The sequence below is a fragment of the Panicum virgatum genome, chromosome 4N (genome assembly GCF_016808335.1).
Source record: "Panicum virgatum strain AP13 chromosome 4N, P.virgatum_v5, whole genome shotgun sequence".
NCBI lineage: Eukaryota > Viridiplantae > Streptophyta > Magnoliopsida > Poales > Poaceae > Panicum > Panicum virgatum.
Window position 1 is genome coordinate 9,383,537 of NC_053148.1, and position 25,390 is coordinate 9,408,926.

Here is a 25,390-nt window from a genome sequence, read left to right on the forward strand (position 1 = left end):
TGTCTCTGGATTCTCAAGCATGCGCGGCACCGTATCTTACGTCGTCGTCGTCTATCTGGCCCTCGTGCGGCAAAGATCTCTGCTGCGTATGATGAGCTCCACGTACACGGTGCAGAGGCTTGCCCACTCCAGTACTCCACTTGGGTGGCGTGGCTGCGAGAGCCCGAGGGGTTCAGAGTTCAGACGCCCCATCTCATGATGGCCGGCCGTTCGCGCGCGGTGGGAGCAGAAGCAGGGCAGGCCGTGGGGGCGGAGGCGAGGCGGGCGGGCGTGCCGGGCGGGCGGGGATGCGCGCAGAGGCCGCGGGTTCAGGCGTGACGACGCGGCTGGGACCCCGGCAATCATGCGCCGTGCCCGTGCGCGGCCGGCGTGCTCACTGCTCGGCCGGCTGATCGGCGACTGACAAGTGAGCACGGTCACGGATCGCTGCCACTGGACGCCTCTAAGGCCTCGTTTGGTAGGGTTTCGGCTCTTCCAAAAACAGCTCCGGCTCTGACTCCTCAGATGGAGCGGTTTTTTTGGTGGAGTTGGAGTCATTTTAGAAAATATTTGGCAAAACAGCTTCACTTGTTAGATTGATGTGTAAGTCGCGTGAAGCCACGATTTCATGGCTTCACCTTGCCTGTGTAAGCCGCCGACGGCTTCAGAACCGGCTTCACACATGAAGCCGGTCCTGAAACAAACGTTTGGGAGGGCTTCACCTGAAGCCGCTCGTGAAGCCGCCGGTGAAGCCCTCCCAAACGGGGCCTAAGGCTCCACTCGATGTGGCCGCGTGGGCACTCATGGGCTGAGGTAGGGCTGGAATCGAGCCGAGCCTCGATTTTTTTCGAGCTTTCTTCGAAATCAATATATTCGTATTTATTATAGTCTCCCGCGTTGTTTGATATTCAATTTCAAATCGAGCATAACGAGCCGAGCCGAGCCTGCCAAAATTGACTTTTGTTCCAAATCAACTAATCTTTATTTTAAAAAAAACAAACGTAATCGGAGCAATTTTGAAACGAGCCACCGAGCCAGCTTAACGGGCTTTTTTTTTTCCAGCCCTAGGCTGAGGTATCATATTCGTTCCCTCCACGGCCCACGCTGACAGACCAACCGCACGCCACACCAGCTAGCTTTGAGAATTTTGGACACCGTACAACATATTAGTGGCCCAGCAAGGAAAATGAATATTCTCAGAAAAAGGCAAGAAAAATGAACTTCAAGCTCGTGCAGCTTTTCGATAGATGGCCAATTATGGCCCGAACGAATTCACCAAAACATTTAGCTATTGGTGTCTAATAATCAAGATGTAAAAGATATACCTTGGCAGTTTGTAATGTTTCAAAAGTGTTTCGTAGTATCTTTAAAAAAATAAGTGTTTCGTAGCAATATAAGGGCGAAACGCCAATGAAACGCCAATACACGCTGCACCAGCTATAGTTACAGTGGTATTGTATCATATATGAATATATGATAGCAAAAAGTCCAAATTACTCCCATCACATATAGCTAAAGTCTATATAACTCTTTAAACTATTTTTATGAACCCCGCAATATTATTACCCAGTCCAACTTACTCGTTATGACATTTGTCTTTTTGTTTATCCATGCACAAGTGAGGTTTTCAAATTCAAAATTTGTATATATAGTAAATAAGAAATATATTATAAATTTTCCATCATCACTTTTTAGCCTATCAAAATAACAACGAAGAAATTCATAACATATTTTAAACGTATGTTATGATGTCTTCTTTCACATGCAAAAATCTTAACTTAAACCTCCATTCGTGTGTCACGGCAGTGCATTTATTTGATATACCACATATGTAAATATATTTTCCTGCAAACTTTATTAAAGTTAAAGAAATTAAACTTATAGCAAAAACTAAAACAAAACAGAGGGTGTGGATCTACTCAGGGTTAAATTTCCCGACCGGAACTGGTCCGGTTTCGGTTCGGGCCGGTTTGAAACCGGCCCCAATTCAAAATTCAAATTTGAATTAAAAAAATGAAAAAATCCAAAAAAAATCCAAAAAATACTTCAAGGTGCGACGAATCTAATGGTGTTAATTTTTCTCAAATATTCGTTCATTTAGTATAGTTTGCGGGCATTTGAAGTTAAATTAAAAAAGAAAAAGAAAAAAATGGGCCGGCCCATTAAGGCCCACCGCGCCGGCGACCTTCATAAAGGTTCTGCAGCAACGCCCCACCCCCCACTCCGCGCGACCCCAGAAACCTAATCCCCCCACCGCGCGCCCCGTCCACCACCCCCAGGCCGTGACCAGCGCTCGCAGCCGGCCCACCGCCCGGAGCGCACGGCTAGCCGGCCAGTAGCTCCGGTAAGCCGGCCCGGGCGGTAGCGCCGGTAAGCCGGTCCGACCGGTACCAAGGTATGAAATTCAATTTTTTTTATTAAAATGATTTATTAGGTGTATGATTTAGAATATTAGATGATTTGTTTTAGGATTTAGATAAGATTTAGGTATATGACTGATATGTTTTAGGATTTAGGTAAGATTTAGGTGTAGGATTTAGAATTTTATTTATGTGATTGATATGTTTTTGTTGTCCATTTATGCAGATAGACAATGGCAGGCACATATAGATATGTTGTATGGGAATATGGTGAAAATCTTTATCCCGGATGGCGATGCAACTATTGTCGTACGCAGAAAGGAGGAGGTGATGCGACTAGATTGAAACAACATTTGGCTAGGCGCGGAGCGGAGGTGGTCCATTGCAGGAATGTGCCACCAGATGTGCGGGAGTTTTTTTAGCGTGACATTGAGAGAGCAAAGAAGGCAACTGCTAACCGGGCTCGAGAGAGGTTGAGACGGGAGAAGTCTGCAGCGTCCCATTGTTTTTTGCTCTATTCGAATATATTGCTTAAATACTCGGTTGCACATGCAGCGTCCTGGTGGATGATGTTCGCATCAAGCACTCCAAAGCTGCAGTATCTTGCCATGCGGCTTGTTTCACAATGTTGTTCGTCCAGTGGATGCGAGCGGAACTGGAGTACTTTTGCCTTGCTGCATACAAAGGTTCACAATCGGTTGTCGCACAAGAAACTTAACAAACTTGTCTATGTCAACTACAACCTTCGTCTGCGACTTGAGGAGCTCTCCTGCCCACCGATGCGTGAAGAAGGTGATTTCATTGACCAGCTGGCCCATCTTTCTTTCTATGATGAGAATAATCCGGTGCGGAAATGGATGGAATATGGTAGATCTAACCGGGCTCCAGTTCTGAACGAGGATGATGATGACGGAGACGTCCTTCTCCCGTCCCATATCGTCAGAGATCAAATAAACCTCTCAGATCTACGTGAGGCTACCGGATTTTTTCCCGTGGTGTCGATGTGTTGGCACACACCCCTAATTGTAACATCCCAAAAATTTACTAAAATAAATCATGCGCTAAAAATTTTGTTTCGTCGTTGAGCTCGATCCCTCCTTAAAACCCTAACCCCAGCTTTTCGAGAACTTCCCTGTTCCGCCAGATCTTCCGATTCCCCATGGAGCCGACACCCGTATCCCGCACCCTGTTTTCCCCTCGACCCGCGCGTCGCGCTCACGCGCGCCCGGGCGCCACGCGTGGCCGACCGGGCGCCGCGATCACGGCGCGAATCCGCTCTCTCCCTCTCTCTTTTCTCTCTCTTTCTCTTTTTCTATTTTCTTTTTTCTTTTCTTCCTTTTTCCTTCCCTCTTTCTCCCTCCCCTGCCGCGCGCACCCAGGGCCGACCCCTCTCTCCTCCCGCGCGCCGCTCGGCCCGGCTTGCCCCAGCTCGCCGCCGCGCCTGCCCCCCCTCTCCCGTGCAAGCCGCTCGCGCCACCTCTCCCTGCTTCCGGCCGCTCTGCTCCGTTTGCTCGCCTAGCAACGCGCGCCGCGCCCCGCTCAGCCTGCTCGCGCGCCGCTCGGCCCGGCACCCTGCTCGCCGCCCCGCGCGCCTGCCCCGTGCACGTACACACCGCCGCGCCCGAGCCGCTCCAGCGCCGCCGCGACGTCACGTGCGCGCACACGCACACGCGCGCGGACTCGCCACTGGCCTGTGCGCCACCCCGCCGCGCGCGCTCCTCGTACCGCCCACGCGACCACGCACGCCACGCCACAGCAACCGAGCTGTGCGCCGCCGGACCCGCCCGCCCTGCACCACCGAGGCCCGCCTCGGCGCACACGCTCACGCAAAGCCACGCCGCCCTGCCCCGCTCGCCCACTGCCGCCGTTGACGACGTGCGCCGCAGTCGCCTCCCGCCCTGTGCACGGCGACCTTGGCACACCGCCGCCGTCCGCCACACGCAGCCGCCCCAGTACGACGCCGTGCCCACCCCTGCTCACCCAAGCACGCCAGCCCAGCTGCCGTAGAGCGCGTCGTCAACTCCGCCGTCTTTTCAGCGCCACCGCCCGCGCGTCACGACGCCGGAGCGCCATTATTGGCCGCCAAGCCCGGCCACCGGCGCCCTCCCCTCGCCACCGCCATTCCACGCCTATAAATAGGCCCTCGTGCAGCTCCACGCCGCCACCGAGCTCACAAGCTGCGCAGCCGCCGCCCGTCTTCCTCCTCGCTCCAATTCACCGCTCCTCTGTTTTTTCCCCAAGAACAGACCTCCCCGTCGATCTCCTCGCCCGGGCCATCTCGGTTCAATTCCTCCTGCGGTGAGCACCTCATGACCCTCCTCTACCAGCCCCAGCCCACGGCCTGCCCCCTCCCTGCCGGAGCAGAGCTCCCCACGAGCTCGCAGGCCGCCATCCATGGCCGCCCGTGGCACCCACCTTGTTCAGCAGCAACCCCCGTTCGGAAGCCCCAAGATCGAACCCCCTCTCCATCCTCTCTCTAGCCATGCCCTCAGTTTTGAAAATGGTGGCCGGAATCACCCTCGACGAAGCTCCAGTGAGCTTCGGCCGCCTCCCATGGCGGAGCAGAGGAAACACGACCTGTTGTCGTGGTGCCTTGCTGCTTTATTCCTGCCTCCCTCTCCTAAGCTGAGGTAGCCCATGGCCCACACGCAAGGTTGCTGGCCCAAAGCTACTAAAAGCACCAAGTCACGCAGCATTTGAACCACCTCTCCTATTTTATATTATTTTTTTTTCGGAATTATTTCACAGCCAACAATGCAAGCACAGTATTTCCACCATCCAAACTCCAATTCCATTGATTCTTTTTCCTATATTCCTATAAAATCATATACTAACCATTGTACCTATTTTTTTATATACAGTTCAGATATTTCCATAAATCATAATCAAGTCCTTTCCCTCCCACAAATAATTACAAACACATCCCTGAATCCTGGTTTAGCCCCTAACCGCCTCTTTAACCTATCATTTCATGCGCCAAACGACCTCGGATCAACCTAAAACTTTACCACGCCTCTCTTAACTTGGTTCCGGCCATGCCATTCAGAAACCACTCGAAAATATTACTCTGTGCTCCATATTTTATGTGTCTCCGATTCGAGCTCAACGATAGATCTTTATTTTTCTGTGTTTTGATTGTGTGATGGTTTGTGTGCGCTGTAGACCACGGAGTGAACGAAGGAGAGCCCGTCAACGAGCAGTACTGTGAGCAGGTGAACGAGGACCCGTTCCGCGACCCCGAGCCCGAAGGAAAGGACCTCCCCGAAGGCTACGAAGACGGCAAGTTCAATCCCATCCTTTGATGCATGTTTCTGTCCTAGTTTTTATAAATACAAACCAATGGCCTGCTTTATAAAACTGCATATGTTTTTGCTTGCATGAAAACATGGTTGGATAGCCACCCCTTGATTTGTAATGACCATCCCTTGACCACCTAGATTAATGTCTGATTTTGCTTGGACGTTAATCGTTATTAGAACGCTTAAGATTTTATTCATAAATTCATTTTGTTTTATAAAGAAAATGTGTGTGTATGGAAAGGGATAAAATGTGGATTTTCGAAAGATGAGTATGGACGGGATGGGCGGCACTTCTGTGTGAATTGCCGATTGGTGTGCTTATGCCTGTGTGGCAGGGCAAAGAAGGGAGATATCCATCTTGTCGTGTCTAAGGACCGAGTTGGTGTGTCATCTCACCTAACTCCATTATCGTGCAAACCACTCGACCGTTGAATGGGCAACGGCGTAGCATAAATCCCACTAGTTGGTGTGGTAGCCATCAGGAGAGCTGAGAGCAACGGGTGACTAAGGAAAAGAGATAAGCCCCGAGTGACTTATGCCCGGTTATACCTAAGTGAACGGTCAATGACCCCTTGGTGCATCCCGTGATGGCTAGTCAGGCTTAGCTATGGTGGGTAATGGCTATGTTGGGATCTACACCGACACGACGGTGTTCGAGTTGTGGTATCCTACTTGTGGGTAAAGTTGCACACCTCTGCAGAGTTAAGAATCTATTCGAATAGTCCGTGCCCACGGTATTGGGCGAGTTACGGTGTGGTCACATAACTAGTGTTTCTTTGGGATGGGCTGGTGTGAGTTGTTTTGGAATTGTGTCCGGCAGTTGTGCCGTGTGCTACGACGGACGGGGAGTCCGGTAGCAGTTTTAAAACCTGAACTCTGTGTTACTGCAAAAACTGATTTCTAAAAGGTTTTCCGTAAAATAAACCCCTGCATAAAATGTCGTTTTCTCTGCAAATTAAACCGTAACCTTATCCTTGATTTACCTATGCATATTATTCTGTTATAACCCCCTCCGTGGGTGTGGTTGGACTTGCTGAGTACGTTTGTACTCACCCCATTCTTACTTTTTACAAAAGAAGACCCAGACTTCGTGCCAGACGACGCTGAGTAGGGTTATCGTTCTACACCCAACCTTGCCTGTGGAACCGGCCCTGTTGAGATGCCTCCGCTGTCGCAGTTTTCAGAGCCCGTCGTAGACCCCATGTGGTTTGTGGTCTGGTGTTACGTCGTAGCTTGGTTAATTATTATTATCATCTGTATCGAGTGTCCTCCAAGGTTTGTACGGTTTTGAACCATCTGATGTAATAAATGTGGCATCAGCCTCCTGGGACTGGTGCTTTGTATCACATTTAAGTCTTCTCTTATGAGGGGACGCTTCACTAATCCACATTGTGACACTCACTAAGAGTCTAGTCACCTCCCATGTCACCGAGACTTGGGCGCTCACTAAGAGTCTCCGTTCACCATCCCGGTGTGGTGGAGCTCAAGCCACGTACAAACTTCTTCGGGCTCCCACAATCCTTGGCAAGCTCCGGAAGAAACACCTTCAATCATCAAGATCGCCTAGGTGCTGCCAATCACCAAGAGTAACAAGCTAGGGCCTTCACTTGAGCAAGAACCGATCACCAAGAATGGATGCACACAAGCTTCTCTCTACTCAAGTCCTTAGTCTTGCTTCTTGAATGATTGAATGAACAAATGTGTGGAAGATGAAGCTCAAGATGGCTCTCAACAATATATGAGTGTATGAATGTTGCCTGATGTCAAGAGAGTGCAAAATGACCCATTGGAGGGGTATATATAGGCAGCTCACACGAATAGAGCCGTTGGAGAAAAGCTGCCAGAAAACTGCTTAGCGCCGGTTAATCCGACGTACCTCCAATAGTCAGCGTCGGTTGAACCGATGAATGTAAACTGCCCATTCTGAAAACTAGCTGTTACAATTCGGGCAGATTAACCGACGTATCATCGGTTTAACCGGTGAGTGTAGTTGTCCACTGATCAACTGAAAAACCAAGTCTCTGGACAACTGCACCGACGTTAACTCAAATCCATCGTCGGTTTAACCGGTGAGTACAACTTCTGAAATCCCTAGAAAAACCATCTCACTGGTCAATTGCACTGACGTTTCATTTCAAACACCGTCGGTTTAACCGGTGTATAGAACTTGAAATACCCTGGAAAAACCAACTCTGGACTAATGCACCGACATTAATTCAAGCATCGTCGGTTTAACCGGTGTATAGAACCTGTCCAGACTCTGATAACTGCGTTTAACCGACGTATAGAAAAGTTGAGTCGTCGGTTAAACTGGTGTATAGACTTTTTCTGATTTTGCCTTTTCTGATTTGAGTCTTGAGTGAAATCCAAATATTCTTGAGATATAAGTTGAAAACCACTTATTTGAACTTCTTTAGAACCTGAGTGATCATAGTGTGCATCCATTTTTGATTGATCATGTCCATGCTCAAGTTACTTGACCTTAACCCCTCTTAATAGTGCGATCACTACAAAACTATAAAACCTATACTAACCTAGGTGTCCTTCTCAACCTTACGACACTTAGGACTAGAAAGATCCTTAGTCTTGTTATATATTTGAGTTGAATACCGAGATCGCCTTTTTGAATAACGAAATTGAGGGGCCTCTTTTGACATATGACCAAATGAGCGGTAATGATTTATTAAGCTGCACAAACTCATTAGTCACAATAATGGTTGTCATTAATCACCGAAACATACATAGAGGGCCTAGATGCTTACAACCGCAATCGCAGAGGACAATGTTTGGACCGACGGACTATGACACTCCACAGTACTCTTCTTCCTCCTACAGCGAGCTCGCAGTCTTTTCACTATCACATTCAGGACATCAGCATGCAGCCGCTGATGAGATAGGTGTACGAATGGGAAGACTCCTATTTTTACACTATGTTAGTTTAGGAATGGGAGACAACATCGGCGTGAACGGGCCAAACTTGGCAACACTACAAGACTAAGGTGCTTAGAGTGCGAGGTATCGCTGTGATGTCCACTGCCGAATACCAAACCGCATCTCAAATGGGGTCTTTCCATTCCTACGTTGAACTTTTATTGATATGTATCAATGTATGCACGATTATGACTATGTTATTTGTATGCACGCTTATGACTACGGTATTTATATGCACGCTTATTACTATTGTATTTGTATGCATGATTATCCATTATTGCTTTGGTGTGGCCTTTTATATTAATATGTGCATAGCTTATGCCAAAATTTTTATTTATTTTACACCGAGGAACCACTTTAAAACCGTCGAAATTTTTAGTTAAAACACCGGTAACCGGTCAAACCGGTCGGTAAGTCGATCGAAATCGGTTGAACATGCGATTTTGAATTTAACCGATTTTAACCCATGACTGGTCAAATCGGTAGTAAACCATTATCGGTGGGCGGCGGTTTGAGCCCCACCGGTAAAAAAAAGGGTTTTTTGATTGACACCATTACAATTCTTGTGCTTTTGAGAAGTACCATTACTATTCGCCTATTCGGAAAGATACCATTACAATTCTTATTTTGTCACAGCAACACCATGTTATACGTATGGGACGGCCTCGGGCCCACCTGCAGGCGTACCCGGCGGCTCCGTAGTTCCGTATGGGCGATTTTGCCCTCGGCTCAAGTGGATAACGTCCCCCACAGGGACTCTGTCTTCCTCCTTGCCCTCCCTCTCTCATCTCGTCTACTCCCCGTGTGATAGGGATTCGTCGCCGGCGACCGTTTTGAGCTCCGCCGCGGCGTGGACGCGGCCGTTGACGCCACCTCTGCCGTCGATGGCACCTCCACCGTCGACGCCGCCTACGACCCCCTCCCCGACCCTGCCGTGGATGCCGCCTCCGCATCCGCATCCGTCGTCAACCACTCGGCCGTCTACGCCAACTCCGCCTCCGCGCGTGTACCTCCGACATGGCCGCCACGGGTTCAAGCTCTTCGCAACGGGGAAGGGCTCTCCCTCTTATCAACTGCCCCGAATGCCAGGCGCCGGTTGCTAAGCACAGGAGCAAGAACGACAACATCTACTACCGGTGCTCCAACAAGTGCGGTCAGTTCTGGTTTGAGGCAGCATATGAGCTCTATTTGCGCGATAATCAAGCACGTCTATTGGACAACTCAATTGGTTCTGGGCACATACAAGTAGTTGGGCAGGCTCCTGATCATGTTGTTCAAGGAATGCAGCAGGTTAGTGGGGAGTTGAAGATTGTGGCACTTGATCTGAAGATGCAGCTTGCTGACATCAAATTGGAGATTGGCAATGTGAGGAATGAAATCAAAGAACTGAGGGATGAGTTCAGGAAGGGTAATAGGCCAATTGTGGTGGGCAATGCTGCTATTATTTTTGTAGCAATGTTAGTTGTTGTCATGATCTCTATGTACTGGAAGAATTGAAGCTCCATGTAATGTAGCTTTGGATCCATGTAGCTGTGTTAGCTTAGAGTGCAGCTTCATGTTGTATTTGTTTGTAATTGGAGCTCCATGTAATCTATGTTTCTGATCAATTCTAACCAGTATGGTTGGACCCTTGCCTAATCGGAGCTATGTTTGATTCTGTTGTTGGGTGTTTAATTTTGGCAGCATCTTTGTCCTTTCTGTGCAAATGGAAAGCACCAATTGACATCACTTTATCATGATACAGTTCACAGGAATATTTGACATCACTTGGTCATGATATAGTTGACAGAAATATTAGACATAAATATTTGACATCACTTGTGTCTCAAATATCCAAATCACAGACTTAACAGAATTCTAGTACACAGACATTACAAGTTTTGTGGCCAGAAGCATAAGGAGACACATTACAAGTTTTTGTGTCCAAAAGCACGACATAACACAACACTCTCATGCAAACTGTCCTTCAAACACTAATTTTCTGATGCTGGTGACAACAGTGGGAGGTGGGTTTGCCTCTGCCCTCTTTTGCTTCTTCTTTGCAGGGGTCTTCTTCTTTTTTGGGGTACCTTCTTTTTCTGTTGAGTCTTCTGTTTCTTCACGTTGGAGGGGCTAGCATCATCTTCTGTGCACTTCTTCCTACAAGTTGCAGATGCAACAATTACAGTACCTGGACATGAAGTAATTGATTGTTCAAGTTCATGCATTTTGTGCCAGATTTCTTACCTTTTATTCCTGCTCAACCCTTTTGCGCCATCTTCACCAACCTCTGGCTCTTTGCAAGTTTTTGCAAAATGGCCTAGTGCACGGCATCTGCTGCATTTAACCTTTTTCTTTGTGGTTCTTTTTTCCATGCACCCTCTAATCCTTTGCACCTTTGGCCTCCCTGGTCCTCTGCCCAACAATGGTGGATGCACTTTGAAACCAAGATCCACTTGAGGCCACTGGGACCTATCTGGTATTCCCTCAACTCTGGCTTCATAAGCTTTCTTGAACCTAGCCACTGAGTAGTACTCATGGACATAGTCTTCAATTTTGATCCCCCTATTGGACAATATCCAGGCCAAAGCATGTCTACATGGCTTCCCAGTAACTTGCCACTCCCTGCAAGAGCATTTGTGATTCTGCAGGTCCACTGTGTGCCATTTTTTATTGTTCCAATGGTCCAAAAGGGTGACTTCAGCTATGTAATCATCACTCACTGTAACTTTTATGACCTTGAGCTGGTTGCTAATCAGATTCAATTCTTTCATGACATTAGGCAGAATTCCTTCTGGCCACTGCCTAGCCAGTTTCTTTCTCAAGTATCTCTTTTCCATTATGAGCTCCCTCAGCTTGTCTACTAGTTCATGCAATAGCAACCCTTTGAACTTCTTCACTTGAGCATATGCAATGTGATACAGCCAATTGTGGCCATCTACACCAGTTGCGGATGCCAACTGTCCTCTGTACTTGCCATACAAATTGGATGCATCAACACCTATAAATGGTCTGCACCCCTCTAGGAATCCATCAATACAAGGTCTAAGAGCTACAAACATTCTCCTGAACCTTTGCTTCTTCTGAACCCTCTCACACTCTATCTGCACTATGCTGCCAGGTGATGACTGCTCAATCTGAGCTTTCCAGTTGAAAAGAAGCTAAAAACTCTCCTCATACTTTCCATGGATCTGCTCTAGTGCTACCTTCATGCCTGACCATGCTTTGGAGTACTTGAGCTTGATACCATAATCCCCCTCTAATTTTTCCTTACAATCCTTTGGACCTTTAGTTGGATTTCTCTTCAGCCAATCCCCCAACCTATCTGCACACCAGCCTTGTGTTGCCATTCTCCCTTCTCTCAGTTTAGTAGTTGGACAATTGTGCTTTGCAGGCAATACTTTGATCTGCAAATAAGATAAAATATTATCAGTAATTTATGGTAGGACAGTGCAAAACAGGAATACAAAATACAAGGACAATTCACCTCTATTGTCTTGCCATGAGAGATTCTTGAAGCATGTATGCGCCAAGGACATCCTTCAGCTTTACACTTGGCAATGAACCTAGTCTGGTCTGTGATGACTTTGGCAAACTCAAACCCTGTCAGAACTGCATAATGCCTAACTGCCTTCCTAAATGCAACAATATCAGGAAACCTTTCTCCCACTTCTATCTTGGGGTTTTCTGGATCATGGATAACCTGAACCTCCTCTGGATCTGCATCATTTACCTCTGCCTTAGGAGGAGTTTCTCCTTCAGCATTGGGAACCCCATCAAATTCATCAGCATCATGAAAAGAAGGATATTCAGCATTGTTAGATGATTCTGGGGCTGAATTGTTAGCTGCCTGAGGAGATGGTACAGGCATGAACTGAACCTCATCATCAACTCCAACATACTCCTCACCATTGTCAAAGATATCAGGCTCCCTATCAGCCTCAAGCTCAGGATCTGGATCTATTGGTAAAAATTCTGCCTCCCCAGAATTATGGTCAATAGGATCGGCAGCATCATTACCAAGTCCAGCTGGCATGTCTTTGCTATTGGGTGGGATCTGATCAGGGTTATCATCACCAAAATAAACAGGTGGGATCACACAAAGTGGCTCTAAAGCATCAAACTCATAAGCCTGTCTATGACAACTGTCAAAAACCCCAACAATAAAGTCGCATTGCATCTGATCCTTATACATTTCGAATATGTCATGCATCTGCAAATCATTCTCTAGCTTGACATCTTCCCCCATCCTTTTGTCATAGAACCATACACTAGCAGACTGACTACTGGACCACTGGAACTCATTGCGCAGGCTATTCATCAGCAAATCGAAAGAAAAAGAACCTACTTCAACATCCCACTTAATCACGCGTCCTTTTGTGTATGCTTTTCTACCACTACTGTCTGTGGAACTGAATCCTTCAACTTTAAGAGCTAGTGAGAACAATGAAACCCTAGCGACAAGAGAAAAATCCCGAAATCGAATCAATCACTATCGATAGACTAAATCCAAAGCAAATCTACTGATACCGTTCTCACAATCATTCACTAAGCAACTAAAGGAGGAGGAAGATCCATACCCGCTGTCGTCGTCCGCCATCTCCACCGGACAGCGCAACGGAAGGCGCGGCTGCGGATCACCCATTGCGGTCTACAGGGTCCATCGCAACGGCCTTCGGATTGGTTCTTCTCGCCGCCGGCGCCGGAGTTGGATTCGCCACCGTCAGCTAGGGTTTGGGGAGCACAGCGGCGAGGGAAAGGGGAAGGACAGAGGAGGACGACGATAGCGGTCGGCCGCGGAAGACAGAGGAGGCCGACGCCCTTTACCTCTTGAGCCGGGGGCAAAATGGGCCATATGGGAAAACGGACGGGGGTATACGCCTGCGGCTGGGCCCGAGTCCATCGGATACGTACTCCATGGTGTTGCTGTGACAAAACAAGAATTGTAATGGTATCTTTCCGAATAGGCGAATATTAATGGTACTTCTCCAAAGCACAAGAATTGTAACGGTGTCGATCCAAAAAAAACCAAAAAAAAACCCTATCGCGACAGAGACGGCCAGCGCAAACGCACCAGTGGGCAGCGGGCGGCGCGCGCACGTCCGGGGCCGCGGGAATCCACCTCATCACGTGGACCGGCAGAATCTCCGTGCGCGCCCGGTCCAAGATTCTGACCACGCCATCACCCGAAGGACCCAAATCCACCTCTATCCACCCCACTTGGACCCAATGACACTGGACCCCACGCTAAAACCTGCCCCACATGTCACCGCTCCACAGCTCGTCGCCAAAAGCGGCGGCTGCCTCGTGGTGGGGGGCGCCATCGGAGCCGCCAGCCAACTAACCCGCAGATCCGACGGCCGGGATGCCGTGGTTAACCCTGCAAAGCCCTAATTAGATCCCCACACCCCACTCCTCCGCTGGCTAAACCCACACCATTCCGCCGTCCGTGACGCGAGAGACCCCTCTTCGCATCCCGAGGCGGCGCCTTTAGTTTTGGGTCGGAGGAGACGCGGGGGCTGACGGGCGGGTGGTGGAGGTGAGCAGCGGCAGGCGAGGCGAGCGCGAGCCCGAGCCGGAGCAGGGGCACCATGTGCGGCATCCTCGCCGTCCTCGGCGTCGCCGACGTCTCCCTCGCCAAGCGCGCCCGCATCATCGAGCTCTCGCGCAGGTGAGGCGCGCCCCCGCCCAGAGTCGACGTCCCCCCCTATCCATCTGTCTCCTCCGTGCCTGTACGCGCGGGGGGCGGCGGCCTGCGTCGCCGCATGGGGAGAGGGTGCCGGGAATTTGGTGGCGGATTCGGACGGGTTGAGATATTGTGTTTTACTTTTGGCGAAACGGGGACGTTCTGGATTATCTAGCCATTTTTAGTTGGCCACGTGTCGATTTGATTTAGATGAAGATTTTGCCATGAATTCGCGCAAGCCGAAACGAATCAACGATATGTGGGCAATGCAGTCAAACGTGCAAAATAGAGCAGTACTCGTCTCCGATGATTTGGGAATGGGCTGTACCGCTTGACGGGCTTCTGAATTCTGATTTTTGAGCCCCGGTCGAGTTGAGGTCGTACGATCCGATTCTGGACGTGTAGACTTCATGACTTGTATGTGGCTATGTAGACCACATTTCGTGAGGTTACCATACTGAAAGTGCCCATTTCGAAATAAATATGTATTTTTCAAAGATAGTAGGAATGGATATGTATGGACACGTTTCATCTGCAGCAGATGCACTTCTCATGTGCTCTCGCATGTCTATGGTTTTTAAATGTAACTGGTTTGAATTTGAGTAAAATGTAGCATGTGCTGATGCGCTTAATGTCCAGCAACACGCTTCCAGGATTTTGTTGGTAGTGCTTGTGGTGGAAAGCATGGACGTTCTGGTTTGCGATAACAAACATGTGCTCGTGGATTTAAAATTTAAATGAACTGACTGTGCTACACTAAAATTATTTCTTATTGCCAATGAGTGATGCAACTTATTTAGCAAGTCAGAGGAGAAAAAAAAAGAAAGAGATTGCCTAGAAGTTCCACGGTGGCTTAGGATTAGAGAAAAATTGAGAAGTTCAAATCAATTTATAGAAGCAATCAGAGTGAGTAGTATTTATGACTTATGAGCAACTTCTTCATCTTTACGGAACACACAATTGTTGAATCATAGTTACAATTTCCTGAACTTCACTTAATCGTCTACTAGATTAAATAGCTGTTTAACAAATTGGGAGCCTGATTTTTCTTTATTGTAGAAAGTAATATTTCTCTGTGGCTTTTTTTTAGCACTGTAGTCTTAGGAAATACATGGTGCATGGTTCATTTTATAAATTTTCTTATGCACTCTCTCAAATGAAATTTATAATTTTGTAGGTTACGGCATCGAGGACCTGATTGGAGTGGTCTACACTGCCACCAGGATTGCTATCTTGCACACCAGCGGTTGGCTATTGTTGATCCCACATCTGGAGACCAGCCCTTGTACAATGAGGACAAATCAATTGTTGTAACGGTCTGTATTTGGATTGCAAATACAATACAGTATCGATTCAGTTCTTTGCGCTAACTGGAGAGTTCATTTCAACACATGACTCATTTCACTGTTCTGCTTTTGGTCGTCAGCTGTTTCTGAAAGTTTAGTATGGGGTTTTCCAGATATTGTCATTGGGCTGAGTGCGTCTTAATGTGTCATGATAATTATGTACCCACCAGAAGTCTTGCTTGAAATAAACAAACTAGAGGAGATGTGTTTCTGTTCCTGTTTATTTGTTTCAGGACAACATCTTATCATCTGGTTCACATTTCCAGGTGAATGGAGAGATCTATAACCATGAAGAATTGAAAGCTAAGTTGACAAATCATCAATTCCAAACTGGCAGTGATTGTGAAGTTATCGCCCATCTCGTAAGCCACATATCTATTTCTTACACCCTTTACAGTGACGTAGCTTTTGTCAACGATTTGATTGTCTTCACCGATGCATCATCCTCCATCATAAGCCTATTTATCCTGGCATTGATACCTTTCAATGTTGCTTTTACACAGTATGAAGAATATGGGGAAGAATTCATGGATATGTTGGATGGCATGTTCTCGTTTGTTCTTCTTGATACACGTGATAAAACCTTTATCGCAGCTCGTGATGCTATTGGTATCTGCCCTTTATACATGGGATGGGGTCTTGATGGTATGTACCACGAACTATTCATTCAATTTCTGTCCTTTGCAGAAATTCAGGGGTGTGAATGCTTGTCCATCTCAAATTTATCTTCTGAAATTTGCCAATCACTTGTTTTGTTATACTACTGTTGCCGTAGTCAATCAGTGGTTGAAGATCAGGGTCCAAATTCCTGGTTGAAACCAGCCAGTTACTGCAAGGAACTTGAGAAACCGCACAGAACATTTTATTCAAATTTGAATTTTGAATGCTCATCTCATAGTAAATAAATAGCACAAACACCATTTTCTTCCATTCCTGCAATAATTTGAAAAGAGCTAACAGTTGCAAAATTTGATCTTGCCATATGGAATTCAATGCCTCCAGCTGACAGGAGATAACTAACTTGGTGTTCGAGATATGTAGCTATATGCCTATATTATTTATTGTTTGGATATATTTCAAGATTTGCCAAAATTGGCTTTTATAGAATTTGTTTCTGGAAATCGTAAGTAGTACTTTCTGGACTAGTTCCTGGTGGTTAGACCTGCTGCATGCAACGAAGATGTCAGATGGGTTATTGGCACACTGTATTCTTGGAGGTAGGAACATGGGCTACAACCAAGATTGGTATCTGCGTGTCCATGAAATATCAATAGTTTTATGGTTACTGAATCTAAAAATCAATCCAACAGTTTGGAGTTTGAGATAACCACACAGTTTAAGAGTAGCTTTTGTGGACCTTTTGGTTTATTGCCCATCTGGAAGCAGGATTCTCAAAGCTAAAGTCTATTCTGTTGCCGAAGAATAAATATAAAGACTACTATGTACCTATGTTATTTAGGAAACTATTGTTCTTGTGTTCGAAGAATTGTTCTATTCCTCTGATATAAGGAACTGTTATTATGTCTTTTTCGAATTTCATGTAGCTGCTACGTAGCATTAATTTGTAGTGTGTTATGTTCTCAGGGTCAGTTTGGTTTTCTTCCGAGATGAAGGCATTGAGCGACGATTGTGAACGCTTCATAACCTTCCCACCTGGACACCTGTACTCCAGCAAAACAGGTTGACTTTTGTAGCTGACAATCCCATCTGAGGCATAATACCAAAATACTGTTATTGGACCCTGAAGGAAAAAAGAAATCTAAGCTACTATTTCCTCTGATCACAGATATTTTAATAGTCCATTAGGACGTGGACATAATATCCAATATAACAGTTTTGACAAACAGCATCTATAGAGATAAAATATAGCAAATAGAAAGAATTATATATCATAAGTAAGTTTCATGGTGAATTTAGAGTCATCAATCTTCTGTTGTCAATCTTTATATTGTTTTAGATATTTATTGTCATGTTTAATAAGTTTGACCAACACAAATCCTTAATGGGCTTATTTACAATCAGAGTTAGTACTTATATTTGATTTTTTTTTTGTTTTGCCTTCTAACCTGTTTATATCTTCCCTAGGTGCTCTAAGGAGATGGTACAACCCACCATGGTTTTCAGAGAGCATTCCCTCAACCCCGTACAATGCCCTCCTCCTTCGAGAGATGTTTGAGAAGGCATGTTCCTTCCTGTTACCGTGTTCTACTTACTGATACAGTCTGTGCAGTCATCTTTCTTTTCAGTATTTATTTGATTTTCACATCTTTTGAGTTTTGATGCCTATAGTAATCATGCATTTGATATTTTTATGTATGTCATATTCATTTTCATGCTAATCTATTGTTAATTTTGTTCCTTTGTTTTGATGCTTATATGCTTTACTAATGCCTCTGGTTAGGCAATGCTCAATTGTTTATTTGTATATCAGTTGATTTTGTATGTACAATGATGAATTCCAGTGTGATGTGTCGCTCTGTAATCACGAAAGGGTGCCTAGCCGGATTGGTTAGGTGGCCTCAGTAGCACTCCTCAGGTCCTGGGTTCGACTCCCGGTGGGAGCGAATTTCAGGTTGATGTTAAAAAAATCCCCTCGCCTGCCTACATGCCAAAGCACATGGAAATAGGTCCCGGCTCACCCCGGCCCGCTCTCACACGGGTTACGGTATGGGTTACGGCGCCCCTGTGTAAGGGTGGGGCAGGGGTTCGGGGGTTTTCTCGACCTGCGTGAGAGGTCTTCTTACATTAATGCCCGGGGGGCGGCTTGCCCCTCGCAGGTCGAGTTTTTTGTCGTTCTGTAGTCAATGATAGCTCAATGTGTTGTTTTATGCATTAGGACTTTAGATAAGTGACATTTTCATAGTCATGTTGGTTGGTTCTAAATTGTTTTGCTTACTAATATCTACTTTATGTCATCATAACATTATTTACAAATTTACAGTCTGTTATCAAGAGGCTGATGTCTGATGTGCCATTTGGTGTACTCTTATCTGGTGGACTTGACTCTTCTTTGGTTGCATCTGTTGCTTCACGGCACTTAGAAGAAACAAAAGGTGCCAGCCCGTGGGGAAACAAACTGCATACCTTTTGTATCGGCTTGAAGGTAAGTTTCTTGTTGACCCTCATTGCTGAGCATCATTTTTGGTCATATTGCCAGTTTTAGTTTGTTTCCTTGTTGCTTAGTGGTTTACAAGCATATGGAATATCTACTCAGAATAATTTAAGCAGAGGAAAAATGTGATGAGATTCTTTTGTTTTTGTTCATTCTAGGGTTCTCCTGATCTCAAAGCTGCTAGGGAAGTTGCTGACTACCTCAACACTGTACATCATGAATTCCACTTTACAGTGCAGGTTCCACAATTTGATTTATCTTTGTACATCAGAAAAAAAAGACTTTCTTTGATTTTCTTTTTGTACTGTTGTCAACAAAATATCAGGAAGGCATTGATGCCTTGGAAGAAGTCATCTACCATATTGAGACATATGATGTTACGACAATCAGAGCAAGTACCCCAATGTTTTTGATGTCACGTAAAATCAAATCTTTGGGGGTGAAGATGGTTCTTTCTGGAGAAGGCTCAGATGAAATTTTTGGTGGATACCTTTACTTTCATAAGGCACCAAACAAGAAGGAATTCCATGAGGAAACATGTCGGAAGGTAATGGAAGTTTTCACTGGAAACACGCTGCTGTCCCAAAATTTAAGCCAATAAAGAGTACTCTTGAAGCATTTACAGCTGATTAGCGCAGACATATTGCTTCATTCAGTTCAGTTGCTTAGTCATTCATTCAATTAATCATAAACATTGCAATTAGATGTACTTACAAGAGATATTTTCCCCGCTCTTTAGATAAAAGCTCTACATTTATATGACTGTTTGAGAGCAAACAAAGCAACTTCTGCCTGGGGTGTTGAGGCACGTGTTCCATTCCTTGACAAGAGTTTCATCAATGTAGCAATGGACATCGATCCTGAATGGAAGATGGTATGCTGACAACCATTCAAGCATCTAATTTCATGGTCTTACATATTTGGTTCTAACCAGCATGATTGCTTTCTTATAACTACCTGTAAATTTTAGATAAGACGTGACCTTGGTCGGATTGAAAAGTGGGTTATTCGTAATGCATTCGATGATGAGAAGAGGCCATATTTACCTAAGGTAGGCGAAGTTTCTCTTGTTATTGGACTGTGTTACTTTGTAAATCCTAGATGTGGCAACTTATGTAGGTTTTACTTTCTTTGAATAGCACATTCTATACAGGCAAAAGGAACAGTTCAGTGATGGTGTTGGGTATAGTTGGATTGATGGATTGAAGGACCATGCAAGTCAACATGTATGTCATATTTCCTTTGTTGAACCACTCAAGTAGTTGGCCCGTTTTGGACTTGCAGTTGATGTTTATTCTTTATGTTTCAGGTCTCGGATTCCATGATGATGAATGCTTGCTTTGTTTACCCAGAGAACACACCCACAACAAAAGAAGGGTACTATTATAGAATGATATTCGAGAAAGTCTTCCCAAAGGTCTGTAAGCTACATTGCTCCTGTAATTCTATATTGGTTTAGAATAATCTTTAGCCTGAAACAATGCCTCTGCCCACCTACATAACCCTTTGATTATTACAGCCCGCGGCAAGGTCAACTGTCCCTGGAGGTCCAAGTGTGGCATGCAGCACCGCCAAAGCTGTTGAATGGGATGCTGCCTGGTCGAAGAACCTTGATCCATCTGGTCGTGCTGCTCTAGGTGTACATGATGCTGCGTACGAAGATACTCCAGGGGAAGCTCCTGCTGCCATCGATCCAGTTACACATAACAGCCTTCGTCCAGCTATTGGCGAAGGCCTCGTGAAACCTGTTGCTTAAGCCACTGCTTTCTAAGCTTCTGTTGTCTCATAAGAAAGCTCGAACAATAAGGTTGTTCTCTAGTTATTCAGCTTCTTTTCAGATCATGTTGCAAGTTCCTTCAGTCCGGCCATGGAGACATTCTCATGCTCCATGCCTGGCATGTTCGGTTTCTATTGTACACACTGCTTGTTTGTTTTATGCACTGATTAGACCGCTGTAAATATTTGCCCATGTGACTGATGTTGTTTATCTGATTTGCAGATTGCAGTGGTTAATGTAGATTCCCAATTTACACCTCACAGATAATTTGACTTGCGCGCAGTTTAGTTTATCTTTTCTTTTGTGTACCCAAGGTTTTCATTTCTTTTAATCTGAAACGTGACTGAACTATAGGAAACGATCCTGGATCGCCTCCCAGTCATTCCAGTGGCGTTTAATAAACAATCGACACCCGAGCATATAGATGTCAGATAGCCATTCCTGTAGCGTTTAATAAAAAGTTGACACCCGAGCATATAGTAGCTGAATTTCTCCTTTTTTGGCGAGGGTAGAACAAATTTCACATTTGCACACATGACAAAAAGGAAAGTATCCTTATTTTTTTAAGCGCACAACCGTATGATTTATTGAATATTCTCTTTTTTAAAAAAAACTTGTTGAGGATTTTTCTAAGATATTTTTTTGCTTGAGATGAGATTCTCGTGGAATCCCAAGCGCTTGGGTGGTAGATTCCGTAGAGCATTGTGGCCGTCGATCAAAAGACACCGGCCCAGATCCGACAGCCGTAACAGAAAGCAAGCCCATCATCAATTTCCTTCCCCTCCCGGCCTCCTCCAACTGCCATGTCTCGCCGCGCCGCAATGGCATCATCCGCCGCCCCCCGCGCGCGCCTTTCGCCGCCGGCGCCAGCCGTTCGCCCCCCGCGGAAGCGGCGCCGGTCGCCGCCCGCCCAAGGAAGCATATCTTCGTGGCGCGCATGCGCATCCACCGAGAACGCCGCGCCCCGCGACCAACGCAGCCGCTGGCAAGCCCCGGAGCGTGCCCCTGGTCGCGTCTGGCGGCAGTTCCGCCCGCCGCAGCCTGCCTTGCCCTCCTCGCGGCGGTGGGTTTCATCGGAAGACGCCTCTACCTCCTCTTCCGGAGGTATTCGTCGCTTTTCCTAGTCTGACGTTGCTTAATTTTTGGAGAAAATAGCTGACAGTTACCTATGCTCAGCAAGTGTTTGTCTAAATACGTGATTGGTTGCCATGTTGCTTTCTTATTGTTGTAGTTTTACAACTAGGAACTGTCTAGGAAATTTTCTGCCCATTTAGTGCAAGTAAGATAATTTGCATGAATCAGTGCTTTGTTGTCCCCCAAAGCTGTGATATTTTTCTGGTCGTTTACCATTAAGCTGTACTGGCACGTATTATATAGTGTGGAACTATGTTCTTGTATGATGGAAGACATTTTGTATTGTTAGCTTAGTGCTTGTACTTTGTTTTCCTAGACACCTGCACAATCATGTCATACAACATCTTGGCTGATTACAATGCAAGGAACCATCCTGACCTTTATTGGGATGTCCCTTGGGATGCAATGAGGTGGGATTCAAGGAGGCGGCTTATTATCCGTGAAATTAGGCACTGGGACCCTGACCTAGTGTGTCTCCAAGTAAGAACTTAGTCTCCATGCTGGCAATGACATTATTGCACTCTACTCCATAACACTTTGATATTGGGAAGTTAGGAGGTGGATAGGTTTCAGGACATTGCTGCAGGAATGAGGAGCAGTGGGTATGAAGGTATATTTCAGGTACATCACTTCTCCACAAAGATGCTTCCGTTCAAATATTGCTGTGCGTCAGTTCTGAAGCGACAATTGTGTGATCGTCAGAGGCGAACTGGAGATACTAGAGATGGATGTGCCATGTTTTGGAAGTCAAAACGGTATGAATGATGCATTTGCCCTTTGTTATATTCATAATTCCATTGATCTGAATAAAGTGGTATTTTCATCTTCTTTCTTTGTTTCCAAATGTAGGTTACATCTGCTTGAGGAAGATAGTATTGACTTTAGTGAATTCGATCTCCGAAATAATGTTGCTCAAATATGTGTTTTTGAGGTACTTGGACTAGCATTAGTTTGTTTTTGGAAGAAGTCCATTTTTAACCATTGAACTATCACCTGAGTTTAGTTTTGGCCATCCAACTCCAAAACCAGAAATCTTCGACCATCAAACTTCTAAAACCATTTACATTTGGCCATTCACTGGTTTTGAATGGTGGTTTCGCTAACGTGGATGACATGTGGAGGTGGGCTCCACATGTCATCACCTTTCTCTCCTCTCTCCTTTTTCTTTCTTCTCTTTCTTCTCCACCGCGGCCACTATGCTGAGAACCTCAATTTGACTCATGATTTAGCATTAGTAAGTTCAAGAATAATTGCATATATGCCACTCCCTGTGCTGAGAACCTCAATTTGACTCATGATTTAATATTTGCTGAATGAAAGTACCAATAAAACCTGAATATTACTAATTAGAGAAACTGTTTCCTAATTGTTGTAATGTGTAAAATCTGTTAATTTCGCAGCTTCCTTTGTCAATTTATTGCCCAGTAATCAGTGTTTATTGCTGTTATATTGACCTCATTTTATGTTTGCTCAGCTTAATGGAGCACACAAATTAGTTCTTGGGAATATTCATGTTTTGTTTAATCCAAAGAGGGGTGATGTAAAATTAGGCCAGGTATATCAGTTTACTTCAGCCTCATTTATTCCCCTTTATATCCTTTATACATATTCCTATTCATATGGATATGATCATATTTACTGATGGCCTGATGCTAATAGAATGTGCAGTTTTGACGTTTCTGCTTAAAACAAGTAACTTTCTATTTCGCTACCCAGACCTTTTCCCAATTCATTGTTCTCCTCCCTGCAGATTCGATTGCTACTTGAGAAGGCAAATGCTCTTGCTGAAAAATGGGATAAAATTCCTATTGTGCTTGCTGGTGATTTCAACAGCACACCTGATGTATGTTTCTATTTCCTCTTGACATATATGGTTAGAACAAAATTATGTGCAGCAAGTATCTTGTTATGCAACAGCAATGTAAACACACTAATATTCATTAGTGATATGCTATAAATTAGTTATGTGCCATGGTAGTGTGGTACAATTAGGCCATCTTAAGTTTTTAATATGATATCTAATTCGAAGACTCTGTGTGCATTTCTGATATGTTGCTGACATTTTTATTTCTTCTGTTTTGTTTTCTTGTTTCCTTTGAGAGCAGAGTGCTATCTACAAGTTCTTGACGACAATGAAGGTAGAGTGAGGCATACTCCCTCCAGTCATGAATGCTTGTTGCTTCAGACAAGCTAATTAACTTGTTTCCGCTTAGCTTTCATGACCGGAGGTAGTACTTCCTTAGAAGTTATAGTTACCCCTAGTTATTACAAAATTTAACTGGCATGTGCATTGTGTTTGATTTTTGTGTCACCAGCTGAACATTTCTTTGCATGATAGAAGACAGTTATCTGGACTTGATAGCTCTGAATTTGATCTATACGAGCTTTTCAGGTCAGCAGTCTGAATTTAGATTTGATTGTAGAAGACAGTTATCTTTTTTTTTGAACTTTATTGAGTAATTATCTGGATATTTTTCATAGTTCACTGAAATACCAATGGAGTGATGAAGAAGTGAGAAATGCGACTGGGTATTCAAATGTTATGGTCGCTGAACATCCATTGAAGCTCAGTAGTTCATATGCTAATTTAAAGGTACCACTTTGTAACTAAAACTGGAGCACACCAAGTTATTGAAACTAATTGCTAATCATTATAGGGAAATTCAAACAATAGGGGTCTTCATGGTGAACCTCTAGCAACCTCCTTTCACAAGAAATTTCTTGGCACGGTGGATTACCTGTGGTATGCCTCTAAATATTGTCTGCGGCTCCCTGTACACACATAATATGAGTATATGACTAAGATACTTTATTGAAGGTACACTCATGGACTTGAATGCTCCAAGGTTTTGGACACTTTCCCTATAGGTGTTTTGAGGAGAACAAGGGGTCTTCCAACCAGGGTAATGCCTAATCTGATATGTCTTGTAGTATTCTAAATGTTTCCTTTGGTGCGAAACTATTGTAAGCTTAAACTCAGTGAGGCTTGATCGTGATATCCTTTTTTGCTTCTATATACTGATTATATTTAATTTCTAACACGTGTCATAAAAATTATCAGGAAATTGGCAGTGATCATTTGCCCATTATGGCTGAATTCGCCTTCACAGAATTACTTGAAGATGATTTTGAGGGACAAGATGAGTCTGAGCAAGATGATGAGTCTGAGCAAGAAGTGACCACAGCGCAACACGTATATCTCTCAGATGGCGAGTCCCATTGAAGTGACCAAGTGATCCAGTTGGTCAAATAGGTCTAAGGTACATTATTGGAGAACTGGGAGCATGGTGCGCGCGATACTACACTGCGTCTGCCAAGGTCCTTAAAACAGAAGTTCTCCATCAGTATGGAAGGAATTTCGCCGGTACCTTTGCCGATGTAGTTTCTGTAGGGGAGGCAAATTCTGCTCCCCATTGTCCCAAGCGGAGCAGAATCAGGTATGTGACGAGAAGAACCATATAGTCAGCAATTCAGCTGCTGGATTTATTCTGCATCAGATGTGTCAACGATAGTGTTGACCAGTATGTTCCAACACGATAATTCTATGCATGCTGTACCGATAGAGGTTAACTGGCACCTTCATTTGTAATCGTACACCTCTACTGACAGTACATGTTGTACTTCTGGTTCTGCACTCGTATGGGTGTGTAGCATGGAAAGTGAAGTGCCGAATGGCTGTCATCAGAACAAGTGCCCAAAGTTCACAAAAGCCAAGTATAAACAGCGCGCCAGGTGGGGGCCTGCTCTGCTCCCTCCCGTTCTCAAAAAATCAAAATCAGTCCCGGGA

The 25,390-nt window shown here is 45.2% G+C and overlaps 3 protein-coding genes across 3 annotated transcripts; 2 read left to right on the forward strand and 1 right to left on the reverse strand.

Annotated features, from left to right (window-relative positions):
• Window positions 1–10,363: 10,363 nt before the first annotated feature.
• On the reverse strand, window positions 10,364–13,193 carry LOC120669097. The gene is made up of 6 exons (XM_039948914.1): window positions 13,079–13,193; window positions 12,036–12,982; window positions 11,718–11,955; window positions 10,796–11,570; window positions 10,639–10,708; window positions 10,364–10,426 (listed from the first exon to the last, which is right to left on the reverse strand). The coding sequence occupies exons 1-6, from the start codon at window positions 13,191–13,193 to the stop codon at window positions 10,364–10,366; spliced, it is 2,208 nt and encodes a 735-aa protein (XP_039804848.1).
• A 777-nt stretch (window positions 13,194–13,970) lies between these two features.
• LOC120671082 (asparagine synthetase [glutamine-hydrolyzing] 2-like) lies at window positions 13,971–20,729 on the forward strand. The gene is made up of 14 exons (XM_039951319.1): window positions 13,971–14,219; window positions 15,412–15,550; window positions 15,847–15,942; window positions 16,084–16,225; window positions 17,165–17,260; window positions 17,666–17,760; window positions 18,522–18,683; window positions 18,851–18,931; window positions 19,018–19,239; window positions 19,432–19,566; window positions 19,663–19,743; window positions 19,832–19,918; window positions 20,002–20,109; window positions 20,212–20,729. Exons 1-14 carry the CDS (start codon window positions 14,140–14,142, stop codon window positions 20,446–20,448), a joined length of 1,761 nt encoding a protein of 586 aa, XP_039807253.1. The 5' UTR covers window positions 13,971–14,139; the 3' UTR covers window positions 20,449–20,729.
• A 513-nt stretch (window positions 20,730–21,242) lies between these two features.
• Window positions 21,243–25,287, forward strand: LOC120671083 (carbon catabolite repressor protein 4 homolog 3-like). Its single transcript, XM_039951320.1, has 13 exons — window positions 21,243–21,573; window positions 21,920–22,083; window positions 22,159–22,224; window positions 22,306–22,358; window positions 22,453–22,534; window positions 23,078–23,158; window positions 23,354–23,446; window positions 23,709–23,741; window positions 23,919–23,995; window positions 24,085–24,196; window positions 24,261–24,346; window positions 24,422–24,506; window positions 24,665–25,287. The coding sequence occupies exons 1-13, from the start codon at window positions 21,273–21,275 to the stop codon at window positions 24,824–24,826; spliced, it is 1,395 nt and encodes a 464-aa protein (XP_039807254.1). The 5' UTR covers window positions 21,243–21,272; the 3' UTR covers window positions 24,827–25,287.
• Window positions 25,288–25,390: the final 103 nt, after the last annotated feature.